Source organism: Bidens hawaiensis, unplaced genomic scaffold, assembly GCF_021521415.1.
Source record: "Bidens hawaiensis isolate Kalapana, Puna unplaced genomic scaffold, B.hawaiensis_p1.1 tig00026842_1, whole genome shotgun sequence".
Taxonomy (NCBI): Eukaryota; Viridiplantae; Streptophyta; class Magnoliopsida; order Asterales; family Asteraceae; genus Bidens; species Bidens hawaiensis.
This window is the reverse complement of record NW_027494321.1, coordinates 23,827-39,824: the sequence shown is the minus strand read 5'-3', so window position 1 is coordinate 39,824 and position 15,998 is coordinate 23,827. Positions and strand designations below refer to the sequence as shown.

General features: G+C 40.7%; 1 protein-coding gene across 1 annotated transcript; it reads right to left on the bottom strand.

Annotated features, from left to right (window-relative positions):
• Positions 1-1,249: 1,249 nt before the first annotated feature.
• On the bottom strand, positions 1,250-15,574 carry LOC143574100 (protein FAR1-RELATED SEQUENCE 2-like). Its single transcript, XM_077058815.1, has 4 exons — positions 15,445-15,574; positions 15,123-15,213; positions 1,648-1,843; positions 1,250-1,507 (listed from the first exon to the last, which is right to left on the bottom strand). The coding sequence occupies exons 1-4, from the start codon at positions 15,572-15,574 to the stop codon at positions 1,250-1,252; spliced, it is 675 nt and encodes a 224-aa protein (XP_076914930.1).
• Between the last annotated feature and the right edge of the window lie 424 nt (positions 15,575-15,998).

The following is a 15,998-nucleotide window of genomic DNA, read 5'->3' as shown; positions in this document are numbered from 1 at the left end:
AAAAAAAAAAAAAAACGGGATAACCATTAAACAAACTTGCAAATATCATACATGATCCTTAGGTAGTAATTAGGAAAGGGCATGCTACAAGATTATAACATAATAAGAATCAAAAACTAAACATGCCTTCCTATGAAATTTATTTATTAACCCCACCATGAACTACCTAAACATTGTCGCTTCTTTATGGCTCTGCCAAAGACTTTTTCTTCTTGTTCTTGGGATTTAAAGGACAATTACGAGAATCATGATGAACATACTCACCACAAGTACGACATAACCTTGCGACTTTACCTGCCTTCTCGACAATTTTCTCCGAGTCACCCATCACTCGACGAACCTTGCCATTGTGCGAACAACATCCGGATTCTCAATAAAATCATCACCTTCGTTGACATTCCCAATAATTTCTTCAAAAACATATTCGTTATCATCTACGACATCCGCATTTCTAAATCTTTTTTCAAAGAACAAAGACTTTAACTCTTTTATCTTCATAGCAAAAGAGTTTAGACCTTCAGAGTCAACCCTCAACATGTCAAAACACTGACTTACCATCTCCAAAACCTCAAAACATAAAACACTTTGAGGATTGGAATCCACACTAAAATGATTTGAAATTGAGAAAACACTTCTAGGTAGAACATCCCGTTTCCACCTATCACTTACATACTTCAACGGGATCTTGTCAACTTTTTTAATTCTATAAACAAAAAACACATGGCGGCATAAAAAACCAATACGAGTGAATCCATACAAGAACAAGAGGCCGAGTTGTCAACAGGATCAATGTTAACCTGTACGATAAAAATAAAATGTATGACTATAACATATGTTAACATAGACTTCACTTATAACATATGTTTTTAGGTAAACGTATAACATATGTTAAAAACAAAAATTATGTTAAAGTGACCAAACTTGATCCTTAACGTACCAGAAAAACGTTGGTTATGTCCTTCCTTTTGTCCTAGTGAGTCACAGAATATAAAACATGAGCATCAACGGATTCAGTATGTGAAACATAACAATAATACTTCCCTTTCATTATCACCTTTCTAACTTCACTAAAGATGGCTTGAGTGTATAACTCAAATGCATGTCTCTCTATTTCTTCACCATTAGTACTTTTAAATGAAACAGATGAAGTCTTATACTCACAACTTCTTTGAGAGTAACATTGAATGTCTAGTCTAGACTCCATGCATAGCATAAATTGGACAAGAGTGTTAGCGCTAGTTGAGTTGACTTAAAATGTTGCATTAGAGCTTTCACAACGAGATGTAGTCTTCATCAAACAACAAAAAGGGATCTCTTGAAAATAAGCAGGAACCCAACAATCACGGATGTCAAACATATCATTCAACCACTCGTTTTCTTGTAAACCAAACTTCTCAATAAGATAGTGCCATCTGGACTCAAATGTATCAGGGGTGATAAACATATTCCAAACCAAACGATGTATTCTAGAACGAACATTTGTATTCTCAATAACATCACCTGATACCTAATGTAAAAAGAAACAAAAACGTATCAAAAAAACAAAACACAGATGCAAAGCCAATGACGTGACTCAGAAAATACCTTGGCCGGCAATTTCTTCATTATGTGCCACATGCAAAGCCTATGACGTGACTTAGAAAATACCTGGACTACTGCTTGCCGCATAGAAGGATCCTGATCACTTAAAACTAGCTTGGGTTGTTGGCCATGACAATTAAGAAAGGATTGAAGCAACCATTTGTAAGAGTCGATAGTCTCACTACTGATCAAGGCAGCTCCAAAAGTAACACATTTATTGTGGTGATCTATGCCAGTAAAAGGAACAAATATCATTTTGTACCTGGAAAAGTAAAGTGAAAAAACACTTAAACATATGTTTTATTGATAAAGGTACAAAAGATAAGTGAAAAAACAAAACCTGAAATCAAATGACTAGCCTATTATTCTGATAGGTGGTATCAAAAGCCAAAAAATGACTAAAAGCTTTATAATTCAATTTGGATATCTCATATCTCATCAGCCCAAAAGATAGATCCTAACTTGCCATTTTCAACTGTAAAAATCAAAAAAGAATTCGGGGCAACACTCATAACGATCTTTCAATCGGTCAATAACTAACTGTGAATCCCTATCACCTATGAAAATCATCATTCCATTATAAAAGTTCTTGAAATCAATAGGTGTACCTCTAACGTTATGATGACCACCCTTTATTGAGACAAGTAAACGATGAGCAATAGTAGGACCAACTCTATTTAAGCTCATCTGGTGGATACATTTTTTGGTTGAGAATGAAAGCTTTCTAGATATCTTAGTCAAGTCACGGTTAAAAGTGTCAACAAGACAATGATTGTGATCTTCTATAAACTTAGACAAAATAAAGTCACAAGTTTCACGACAAATGAAACACCTATGTGAGCCTTGCAATCAGTTAGGTAAATGTCTTCTGCCTGACAAACATTGAAGGTTCAGACAAGGAATCAAAAGAACTTTTGCTTTGGGGGGTACGGTACTTATTACACCTAAATACTTGTGTGTAACGACCCCTTTCCATTTCTTAGTTTGGCCTTTGCGGACCGAAAAACCAGATTCTTCAGCGTACTTATAATACATAGTTACAACAACTTCCCATGATTTAAAAATAGTGCCTTCAACAGGTTTTAAATTGTTATCAATCTTTGGACACCAAAACTTCGAACCATTAGGAGAATAATATACATAATAGGCATCCTCTTCTTGCAGAATTGTAGGTTCCTGGACGGATCGTACACGGGATGTCGCTAACAACGCAGGTGCGGAATCCCTGCGTAGGTAGATACGAGTGTAGAGTATGTAGAGATCGAACACACAAGCAATAAACAAAACACGTTATATTGATAACGAACACGTGACCCGAGGTCACTATTACAGACAATGACACGTAACACACGAAGTGAACAACTGAAACGTAAACCCTAAACAATCAACCCAAACTGTTTCGGCTGAAACAGTATATAAACACGACAACTTCGCCACAGGCGAAGTTGTCAATAACTTCGCTGATTCAACAAGTTCGCCAGAGCGAACTTGTTGACAACTTCGCGTGTTACAAATATAAACATAATCAAAACATAATTGCATTACAGACTCGATTACAAATGCTAGACTATGAACTATTGACACACATGTACCAACAGACTCCCCCTTGGCAGTAGCTTCATATCTTGATCTTCAAATCTTGAGTCTTGTAATCTTGCATCTCTACGCGTGCGCCCCTTCTCTAACACATACCGACACCACCCGTTGATATTTCCTAGCTTGATCCTTCCAAGCAGGAATGTAGAAGATCTTCTTCTCGTTGAGCACTTTCAGATCAGCCTGCGATAGATTAACAAGATGCATCGGGTCGTAAACCCGAAGTACTTCTTGTTCATCCTCATCTTCCATTACCGCCTCAGCTGTCTCACAATCCACGTACCACCATTTTAGATCTTTGAGCACGTCCTTGGGCATGAACTTCATCGGTACTTCTTTAAGGCACCGAATCGGTTTGTATTTCATGACCATCCAAGGTTTTCCATCAACTCTCAGACCTCTATCCTTGTCTTCGACAAGTTTCCCCTTTTGTGGTTTCAGTAGCTCAAACTTTTTCTCTTTAACGCACTCTTTCCACACGATCTTCGCAATGATTCTAGCCATGTTGTCTTCACTTCTGTTTATCAATCCCAATCTGGCTAAATCTTTTACTTCACATTCTGGCAGTGTGTTTAGAGATCTCAACTTTCTCTGGAAGTACTGAATGCCATCGTATCTCTTGATCACGAAGAGCCGCAGCTGCTCGTCGTATAACCAGCAGATAATACCTTTCTTGGCTTCCGCGTATCCCTTAATATTGTAACTTTTTCTGAACATCTTAGGGACCGCCGGCTTCTTCGTCTTTACGAACCAGTGGGCACAACCCTCCTTCCATTTCGGTTGTTCCTCCCACTCAGCATCTTCCTCCGCGTTCTCATCACCAATCTCTGGTCTCTCAACCTCCGGAATCTCGTGTTCCACGGAGTCATCTATAATCTCATCCTCCTCTATCACGTTTTCAACCGTAATCTGCTCTCCAATCCTCTCGATCTCATCAACAGGCAGCACATCATCTTCAATCATAAACTCATCATCCTCCTCATCCAACTCTTTCAATGCGTCGATAACATCTTCAACATCAGCATCATCATCACCATCTACAACGTCGTCACCAGCTGCATTTGTAGACTCCCCCTCAGCTGTGGAAGCCCCAAGAGCCTGAGAGGTTCTTGGCAGCTCACCACCTGCACCTTCCGGTGCATTGGGATCATCGTCATGATCTTCTCTCCGTTTCGTCCACAACTCATCTCCCCTACGAGTCTTCTCCCCCTGAGATGCCAAGAATGCCTTGAAGGCATCTATAACTTTACCGTGTTCAACCAGGAGGGCTGCTTGTAGTCGATTGGATTCCACTAGGCTTTGAATGGTCTTTGTCTGTTCAGCAACAATCCGCTCTAGTGATGTAATCCTCTCGGAATCTGAAGTAGGCGTTGGAGTTGGCGGGACATCAGCAGCAGAAGTGACCGCAGGTGGTACACTTGGTAACCCTGCAGTAGTAGTGATGGTCGACTCAACAAAGCGTGCAACTACCACCGGTGGATTAAGCGGTTGTGGTGGTAGAGACACAATTGCTGGGGCCGACGTCTCGACAGCAGTAACCTGTGCTGTGGAAGGAATAAGAGACATACCAGACAAGGCAGGTGGAGCAAAACGTACCAGCCTCGAAGATTCTCCAGCTCCGGAACCCATACCTGTCCGTTCTCTTCGTGAACGTCTGAGCACAATCTGCACGGCCTCCTCTTCATCAACTTCGTCCTCATCCTCGTCTACAGTTCTCGGCCTCTTTCCCGTAGTTCTCTCCCGAGACACCATAAGTCGTCTCGCTTCAGCAAACGTTTCGTCTAGATCGGAGTCAGCTACCGAAGTAACTGCTCTAGTAACATCCATAAACTGAGGACCCGAGACATCCATATCAAACAAACCATGTCCGCCAAAGGCAGCATCAAGATCAACGTCTTCAGCAGTAGACACAGCAGGAGATACCGCAGCTGGCACAGCAGCAGAGGCAACAGTAGATACAACAGGCGCAGCTGATACAGCATGTGGTGCTGCCGCCTGATGTGGTTGCGGGTCTCTGAACTCGTCCCCTCCTGCAGGAACATACTCCGGATTGATGAGATACCCGAATAATGGAGTATGCCTGGGACGCAGCTCAGGCTTGCTACGAGTGCTCGAAGTGCGGCACTGAGCAAAGATACGTTTCGTCACGCATTCGACGTATCTAATCGGGCGTCTCTGCGGTAGCGACGGAGCGACATGATTCAAAATCATCTGTAAGAAACGAGGATACATAGTGAATCGCTCGCGCGCCACAGCCCTTCTCTGACGATCGATCTCGTAGAATATCAGCTGACTAAAAAAATATCGGCGGTTGTAAGTCAGCGCTATCATGGCTGACTGCATCGTCGCGCCCATCCCATCTGTTCCTGCCTTCCTGCCGGACATGCATACAATCAATACATGCATCAGGAAGCGCCATTGATCCAGCAAAAACCCTTTCCTCCTCTGCGAGTCCCCCAGCGGACCCGAATAACCCATCCTCAAATAAGCTCCATCACGGAAATGAGCTACGAACTCCGTTGGGTCATCTCTTGTTTCTTCACCGAACCGCAGAGCCAACCGTATATCTTCCGAGGAAAACTGTATGTTATGACCATTTACGGTTGCTCGCATCACCGGAGGCTCAGGCCTGCAATCATAGTACACTGTCTGCCAAAAGTCTTCAATGTTAGGCAGAGAAATGGGCAGTGTATTTGTGATCGCATGAAAGACTCTTGATCGCTGGAGAAATGTGATTATCTCCCTGTAGTCTTCTACGCCTCTTACGTCTGGATCTAAAATGATGTACTGGTTATGGGCCGGAAAGAATTGTCGTTGATCATCACCGTCATCACCACCAGCACCTCCAACAGCGGCCATATCTGCACAATACAAAACAAGTTAGAGAACAGTTAAGCAACTCACAAGTTCGCTTTGTACCACGTGCGAAGTTGTGATTAAACCTGTACAGGCGAACTTAAAGGTGAGGCGAAGTTGGGAACAACTTCGCTTCAACTGTAATTTCGTCTAAAAACTGTTAAATAAATTGGTATAGGCGAAGTTGATGATAACTTCGCTTTATCACAACATCGCCTCAGGCGAACTTGAGTTCATGGTGAAGTTACGGATAACTTCGCCATAGGCGAAATTAAGCTTCAGGCGAAGTTGCGGATAACTTCGCCTTAACCATAACTTCGCCTGAATCTGAAACGGCGACTGTTCAGATTCAATCGGCCAAATCCGATGTTTTCGCACAAATTTGACGATTTAGGAGTGACGAACAACACATAATAATGGTGTTAAGACGTAAAGCTCGTCCATGAACACGTAATACACGGTTGAAAAACTAGGTTTTGAAGGTTCGACGACCCGAGGTCTAGAACCGGGTAAAACTATAACGAACGAGTAAGTTTGGGAATGATATTGACAACACATACCGTCAATGAACACTAGAAACTGAAATCAAGGATCGAAAACGGAAGGTAAACAAGATCGCCGGATAATTCGGTTTTTGATTTATATGTTCGCCGGAAATTTGAATATATGGTACTGTTCCAGATTTAAGAATCCTTATATAGGGCGGAGTTTGTTCAGGCGAAGTTACGCTTAACTTCGCCTAGGCGAAGTTAAGCACAACTTCGCCGAATTCAACAACTTCGCCCGTAATTTCAAAATCAGCCCTTTAAGTTTGAATAATCTTGCACTTAACATTAGAAGTTTCCAAAAAGAGTTAAACAAAAATGATCAAGACCCAGTAACCAACGATAAATTTATATAACTACAAAAATAGAAAAACTTATAAAATCTTAACGAAATAAGGGATCAAATTTCAGTCTAGTCAGGGACCACTACGTTTTTAGAAAAGATCCTAACAGGAATCATACTAACTACGTGACTGTCACTTGGATCCGTGTTTAGCTGTATTATGACATAAAGAAACAGGTTGTAGGCATGTAAATAACTTAAATGGTTTTCATCGTTTCTGTGATACGGATTAAGGTTCAGTTGAGCTCAAAATTTTAAGTAGGCAACAACTCAAAGATAATGAAGCCTTCTATCTATTCTCAAAGCGTATTTGGCTATACCCAAGTCACCCCGACTTGACTTCGACCCATAGTGTCTGATTAACTTGTAGATACTCGTTGTCTGCTTCCCGTTCTTTTCTTACTCCAGAATTGAGAAGTCTTGATTGTGACTATGACTCATAAGTACTGAAAATATACACATTTTTTTTTTTTTTTTTTTTTTTTTTTAACCATACATACTTATAGACTTCGGAGTACTAAACCACTGCAAGTCCCGAATCTGGATCACTGCAGTGTCTTGAAATGCTTTCTTTACGGGAATCAGAACACTCACGGGCTCGTGTATGACTTGGTAGTCGCTTTTCTGCCTATCATTCGGAAAGATATGTATGAAGACATACAAAACTCTTAAGGAGTTTCCACGTAAATTCGAGTAGTTTAAGTTAGTATCACATACACTTTTACGCACCATAAAAATTACCATGACATACAATGACTGTTCTAAAGCCTTTTAAGCCTAATAACTTCACTAGTTAAGCACACACAATCAGTATATATATCATTTTCCAAGGTTGGATCAATTTTCTGTTAAACACAGCAAAGAACTTCTTACGAAGTAATAGACTTGAAAAGTAATTTCATTTCCCATTAAAATTTTGATTTCAATCGCCCCGATCACATCAAAGTCGTCAGGTAAACGGTAATCCTGAAGATCCAATGGATCAACTGGACCGACCACATACAAGTATGTGTCCTTCTTACTAAGAATGACCGACTAATTTTCAGCAACTGAAAGAACACACGTCATAACTGCCCCGGTCACTTTCAGTCTTCCGGTTAATGGCTATCCTCATTCTCTAAGTCGAAACGAGGACCAAAACATATCCGAGGATATGTCCATCAAACTGAGGTAACCGACTAATTTTAAACAATAATGACACATATTTTTTTTTTTTTTTTTTTTTTTTTTGTTTTTTTTTTTTTTTTTTTTAAAATAAACACAAAGACATGGTTACTCCGGATTGATCATCCCGTTCAGCTCAATTAGGTTTTGAAATCTGGATTTATCAAACGCTTTTGTAAACAAGTCAGCAAAATTTTCAAGTGTATCAACTTTTTCGATCTTGATCAGTTTCTTCTCAGCACAATCCCGTATGAAGTGATGACGAATGTCAATATGCTTAGTTTTACTGTGCTTCACGGAATTGTTAATTACTGAGATGGCGGCAGTGTTATCAATTAAAATAGGAGTGAGTAAGAAATTCAGACCATAGTCTCGTAATTGTTGCTGAATCCACAAAACCTGAGAGCAGCAGTTGGATGCTGCCATGTATTCAGCTTCGCATGTTGAAATTGCAACTGATGTCTGTTTCTTGCACTGCCAGGAAACTAATCTTCCTCCAAGAAACTGACAGCCTCCTGTTGTTGACTTCCGACTCTGATTGCATCCCCCATAATCAGAATCTGTATATGCCACCAGTTCAACGTCTCCTCCCTTTGGGTACCACAACCCTAGTTTCGGCTTGCCTCTGAGATACCGCAAAATCCTCTTCACACCTTTCATGTGAGATTCCTTTTGGGTTTGCCTGAAAACGAGCACAAAGACAAACAGCAAACATTATATCAGGCCTAGAAGCAGTTAAATACATTAAAGAACCTATTATCGCCCGATACAGAGTTGGGTCCACATCTGCGTCACCATCTGATTCAGCACCCAATTTGTGATTGACGCAGATTGGAGTATCATATGGAGAACTGTCCTCCATCTTGAATCTTTTCAGCACATCATGAACATACTTCGTTTGATGAATGAATATCCCGTCCTTCTTCTGATCAACCTGCAATCCTAGAAAGAAAGTTAGTTCACCCATAGCACTCATCTCGAATCGTTTCTTCATGACAGCCTCAAAATCCTGACACATGGATACTCTTGATGCAGCAAAAATGATATCATCCACGTAGACTTGAACCAGTAGGAAGTCACATCCTTCTCTCTTCACAAACAACGTACTGTCAATCAATCCCCTTTCAAAACCATTTTCCAGCAAGTAGTCTGATAACGTTGAATACCAGGCACGAGGTGCCTGATGTAACCCATATAACGCCTTGCTCAACCTGTATACGTGATCAGGAAAGTCTGGGTCAGGAAAACCCGGAGGTTGCTCAACATACACCACCTCATCAACTTTCCCGTTTAGAAACGCGCTCTTCACATCCAACTGAAATACCTTCATCTTTTTAAATGCAGCAAACGCCAAAAACAATCGAATCGCTTCTAAACGGGCGACAGGGGCGAACACCTCATTGTAATCAATACCCTCTTGCTGATTAAAACCTTTAACAACCAGCCTCGCCTTATTTCTTACGATAATCCCCTTATCATCTCTCTTACACTTGAACACCCATTTTGTGCCTATAGCATGCACATTCTTTGGTTTTTCAACCAAAGTCCAAACTTCCATTTTCTTGAACTGAGCCAACTCTTCTTGCATGGCTTCGACCCACGAGCTGTCCTTTAAAGCCATTAGATAGTTCTTTGGTTCAATTTGGCTTATAAAGCAGGAGTACAAACATTCGTTCATTATACCCGTTTCTTTAATGCTTGTATAAACACATGTGTGCTCATTCAAGCTACTTCTGGTTTGAACACTGGAGGACACATCACCTATAATATTCTCCAATGGGTGATCTTTGTGAATTCTCGTGGTCGGAACAGCACCGACATGCAAATTATCTTCCAAATTTGAAGAGATCTCATCTATGGTTGTTTCTGGTTGAGAGTGAAAAGGATTAATAAATTCTTCTTCAGTTGATGCCGCAGGGGTATCGATAGGATTTGATGTGGAAGGTTGAGATTTCTCAAACATCTGATGTTGCAATAGATTCTCTTCCTCATCAAGTATCATCTTCGTCACAGCTCTTTCGTCTTCTTCAGAAATTTCCAAATCAGGTACGTTAAACGACTTAAAAAGTTTAACATGGTCGAAAAGCTCAGCAGGTCCATTGCTTGGTTTTGGCGGTTGGTAACTAGTAATGTCGGTCTTACAGACCACCTCCACCTTGCAAGTCGACGTATTGAAGACCCGTCTGTTGGGAGTCCCAACAACATAACCGACTAGGATTCCCTCATCGGCTACTTCTCCAAATTTCGAATTAGTCTTCAAAATCGAACAAGGAGACCCAAATGGTTCAAGACCGCACAAGTTGGGCTTCCTTCCGTGCATAAGCTCGTAACAAGTTTTTCCAAGTCTCTTAACGGTTAACACCCTATTCAGAACATAGCAGGCTGTAGCAACTGCTTCAGCCCAGAACATCACAGGAAGCTTCGAGTCTGCCAGCATAGTTCTGGCTCCTTCAATTAACGTTCGGTTCTTCCTTTCAGCCACTCCATTCTGTTGTGGAGTATACGGAGCGCTGTATTGATGTTCAATTCCCTTCTGAAGACAGAAGATTTCCATTTCAAAGTTCTTGAACTCTGTCCCATTGTCGCTTCTGATGTATTTAACTGATTTACTCATGACGTTCTCAACTTTTGTAATTAGATTCTTCACCATCTGAGTTGTCTCGTCTTTTGTTTTCAGAAAATATACCCACGAGTATCGCGAGTAGTCATCAGTTATCACCAAGCAGTAAGAAGTACCACCTAGACTTTTTACATTCACTGGACCGAAGAGATCCATATGAAGTAGTTCTAGAGTACCGGCAATAGAATTAATCTTCTTGGTGAGATGGGATTTCTTGTGTTGCTTTCCCTTCTTGCATGCTATACATTTGTCTTCAAAGTTAAAACTTTTTAAGGGAACGCCCATCACAAGCCCATTCTTGACAATGAAGTTCATCTTCCGAAGATGAATATGTCCCATTCTCCTGTGCCATAATTCTGATTCTGATTCGCTTGCTTTTGTCATTAAACAGGATTCTCCAGTGGCCATTTCAGTAGACCTCATATCCATCACATATGTATTCGTTTCACGTGGAGCTTTCATTACTATCCATTGTCTGGTATTTGAAAACCAGGTTTCAATACGATCGCTTCATTCTTCGTGAAATGGACAGTGTAATCTTTATCACAAATCTGCGACACACTCAGCAGATTGTGCTTTAATTCCTCCACAAAGTTTACATTCTCAAGTGTCATTCTCCCATTCGACACAGTTCCTCTACCGGTAATCCTTCAACCGCTCTCACCAGCAAAACTAACTCTTGCTCCCTGAACAGGTTTTAAATCTTGCAACAAGTGTTTGTTGCCCGTCATGTGCCGGGAACAGCCGCTATCTATAATCCAAAGATTGTTGGCAGCCCTGTTCAACTGTTCCTGCACAATAAAACAAAGAGTTAGAATCTTGGGACCCAAGACCAATTGGTCTTGGATCGATACGTCCCGTACCCTGGCTTTCTCAAGTTAGCATCAGGATAATTTCTGTAAGTCCTGTTAGGGAATCTCCTTGCAGATTGAGTGTAATGCCTTCCAAACCTATGAGAGTTGAAAGTATTATATCTTGTGGTTTGGTTGAAAAACTGAGGTTTGTTTTTATAAAAACTTGAATTAGTTACATTTTTGCACTTTGAAAAGTTTTCATTTTTAGCAGGAACAAAATGACGCTTATCCTCAGTTTTATTTGGATTCACACCTCTGAATCTCGGCTTCAAAGGGCAATCTGCAACTAGATGTCCTAACTTGTTACATCTAAAGCAACATCGACTCTCCATTTTCTTGTCAAATGTTGGTTTGGATGTAGAGGCAGTGTTACCAGCCGTTCGTCTCACATAAGGTGGGACGTACGGATTGAGTGGAGAACTCTTTTTAGAAATTTTACTTTTATCTCCACCGGTGGGTAACCCTACCTTCTCTTTTGTCTGACCAGATTCGGACAACTTATCCGAATCCGATGAGACTGGACTCGAAACAGAAATATTCACACTAGAAACAGGCGAACTCGTTTCGCCACAGCTAACACTTGGTTCTATATTTGTAACCTTGATGGGAGTTGTCTGAGTAACCTCGAAATCAACAGATTTCTGAACACTCGGATTATAGGTATAGTTGTGGTTAAAGGGTGGTGGAACTTCGTGATATCCGATTCCTCCCCTCTTTGCAGAGGTACCTTGATCACTCACGAGGTGATCAAGGATGGCCGAGGAATTCCTGAACTGCTCAAGTTTGCGGTTCAGTTCCACCACCTTCACCTGGTGGTCAGCAATCTGTTTATCCCGATCAGCAATCACTTTAGTTTTTTCTTCTAAAACTTCATAACTAAGATCAATTATTTCAATTTTCTCAGCAAGTTTAGTTTTTAGGCTTTGAATGTCTTTTTCACATGCTTTTATTTTAATTTTATAACTTGTTTCTCTTGCTTTCGTAAAATGGTGATCTTCTTTAATAGTTTTAAAATCAGCATCTAAACGGACGTACTGATCAGTTATCGTAGTGAGTTGCTCAGACAAATTCTCACAACTAGTACAAATATTCTTAGTACTTACCTCGGAGCGATTATCCTTGTCATCTGCCATGAAAGCGGTTTCTTCTTCATTAGCTTTCTCATTTCCATCAACCTTCTCACATTCTTCAACTTCAGACTCAGCCATGTTCGCTTGCTCACCAGAACCACTTGAATGCAGGTTCCAGTTGTATTCACCTGCCTCTCTGGTCAACATGGCATTAATCTCTCTATTAACTCCAGAGTGTTGTGTAGGCCGACCTTGTCCTCGTTCAACCCTCTCATTTCTGCATTCCTTGGCAAAGTGCCCGTACTGTTGACAATTATAGCACCTTACCTTGGATTTGTCGAACCCGGGCCTACCACCAACAAACTTTCTCCCAGTTTTGTTCATAAACCGTTTTACACGCCTCACAATCATTGCCATTTGCCATTGCAAATCCATCTCCTCCAGATCATCAGCATCGATCTGGTCGTAGTCCTCATCCAGTACAGCAGGGTCCACAATCTTCCCCTGGATGTAGTTTTCGTAGGAAGCAATAAATGATGCATAGACTGCAAACTGCTCTTCAGCAGATTTTATACTCATAGGCATCTTGGAATAATTATTGCTTGAGGCATTTGCAGAAAAACCACTTGAGGATGCTTGAGGCTTTGAAGTACTTGATCCTCCAGCAACGAAACAGACATCACCGTTCATGTTCACAGAAACGTTTCCTTCATGAGGAGAATCAGGACCTGACTCCCCTTTCGAGTAAAAAGCAGCAGATTCAGGCCTTGAACTTGAGCCTGAGTTAATCTTTGCACCATACATACCAGGGTCTTGTATCTGATCTGTTGGTGTTTCTTTTCGAACCATATTAAGCTCATAAGTTCTGAGCTTGTTTACTGCTGTTTCCAGATCATAATTTGGAAAGTCTCTGTCTTCCCTCATAAGAACGGTATACATTTCCCACTTCGGTGGGAGAGCATCGAGAAGCTTTTCAACAATCTCTTCTTCTCGATAGGCAATCGAATAATTGCTAAGCTCTGTCATTAGATGATAGTATCTGGTGATAATATCATCCAGTGATTCGTTCTTCAAAAATTTGAAGACGGAGAACTGGGTCTTTAAGAGTTTGATCTTTGATGCACGGATACCCACATTCCCCTCGAATCTATTTTCAAGAGCATCCCAAAGCTCTCTCGCAGAAGTGTACTTTCTGAAAGTGTGGAGAACCTCTTGAGGAAGTGCCATTGTTATAGCTGCATGGGCCTTGCTCTCAGCCTCATACATTTTCTTTTCTTCATCCTCCATTTTGCTGTACTTCTTAACCACGTCACGGCCTTCGTATTGCATAGTTGGAGGGATATATCCATCCTGGATGCACACCCACATTTTGGCATCCTGGTATTTAATGTATTGGATGAATCTGTCCTTCCATGCCACGAAGTCAGTTCCTTTCATCAACCTCGGGGCCTTAGTGGCTGACCCCGTTTCTACTTCCATCTTGACCAAATCGGAGATGTTAATTGTCGACATCCTTGCGAAAACCTGAAAAACCTGAAAATAAATAAATAAAAAAAATATTAAAACAGCTCAGTAGGCGAAGTTAAGAATAACTTCGCTCGAAAGTTAACTTCGCTGAAAAGAGAACTTCGCTGGGTCTTAAATTCGCTTGACTTGGCGAAGTTAAAAATAACTTCGCTTAGAATGAGCGAACTTAGGAGGTAAGCGAACTTGGGTGGAAAGCGAAGTTGCGGATAACTTCGCTAAGGCGAACTTATGAGGTAAGCGAAGTTGTGGTTAACTTCGCTAATCCTTATATCTTCGCCGAAACCCTAATTCCAGTGACGGCAACTTCGCCTGAAGAATGGTAACTTCGCCCGAAGAACGGTAACTTCGCCCGATGAACAAGGAAACTGTTCAGATCTGATTTCGTCAATCCAGCAGTTTCCGATCAATGCAATGGCTTGAAAATGACTGTCAAGCACGAGCAAAACACAATCCCAACAAAAACACGTCCCGCGAATAGGTCAAACGAGACGTTTTCTACACCCGCGTGAAATCCCGAACCTCAAAATCGAGCCGATGGCTCTGATACCAATTGTAGGTTCCTGGACGGATCGTACACGGGATGTCGCTAACAACGCAGGTGCGGAATCCCTGCGTAGGTAGATACGAGTGTAGAGTATGTAGAGATCGAACACACAATCAATAAACCAAACACGTTATATTGATAACGAACACGTGACCCGAGGTCACTATTACAGACAATGACACGTAACACACGAAGTGAACAACTGAAACGTAAACCCTAAACAATCAACCCAAACTGTTTCGGCTGAAACAGTATATAAACACGACAACTTCGCCACAGGCGAAGTTGTCAATAACTTCGCTGATTCAACAAGTTCGCCAGAGCGAACTTGTTGACAACTTCGCGTGTTACAAATATAAACATAATCAAAACATAATTGCATTACAGACTCGATTACAAATGCTAGACTATGAACTACTAACACACATGTACCAACAAGAATTGTTGGTTCTATGGAAACAGGAGATACCACATCATTTTGGCCTAAGGATGTTTGGTTGCTAAAGACATTCTCTAAAAAAAATAAAAAAATCATTTAAATATAGTAGATATATGAAAAAATAATGCTTCAAAAATAAAGGATTTTAAGTTATAAAAGCATGGGAATAAAAGCATTAAAACAAATGGAAACCACTTGGAACCCTTAAAACAAAAAAAATTTATAAAACAAATGGATTAGAGGTCCCTAGATTAGCGTACTACAAACTAGACTTAAAACATTAATATGACTTAATGAAACACTACCTTGACTGGTGGGACTAACAAAGTAGTTCAGGAAATTATTTGAAGTAGACTGATCAAAAGGTATGCTAAAAACTTGACTGCTTGGAGTAGTTAATGTGATATCATCATTGTAGCCGGCCGGGACATCCATCGCAATAAAGGAAGAGTGGGTGAAGGAAGGTGGATAACATTAAAGTGAGTCTTAAAATTGTGTTTATAGAAGAAAAAGTAAACATAATATAGGGGGGAAGTATGACAAGACAAGAAAGTACAAGTAAATATAAAAAAGATCTTCCAAATACAATAAAATAAATTAAAATAAACGGGGTAGGGTACAAAGGGGGACTTCAATTAAAAGTGTTGTAGAAATAAATAATAGGTGTTATCAACCAAACTCACACCAACATCCCATTCAGATTTCAAGTAATACCTTTAACTCTACCACATCACAAAAAAATATAAAAAAATGTATCCCGCCGCAAGTACACCTCCAGAGGATGTTATTGAAAACAAAAGGTTTTTTCGCACTAAACCCTACTAACAATGTGGTTGACCCGGTTAACCAACAAGTAGAA

Excerpts from the sequence above, each read along its gene's own strand:
- LOC143574100 (XM_077058815.1), bottom strand. The coding sequence starts at position 15,574 with ATGGATGTCCCGGCCGGCTACAATGATGATATCACATTAACTACTCCA. Across the intron at positions 15,214-15,444 it reads TGTTAGTCCCACCAGTCAAG|AGAATGTCTTTAGCAACCAA; the intron begins GTAGTGTTTCAT and ends TATTTTTTTTAG. Across the intron at positions 1,844-15,122 it reads ATTCTTGTTGGTACATGTGT|GTACAAAATGATATTTGTTC; the intron begins GTTAGTAGTTCA and ends TTACTTTTCCAG.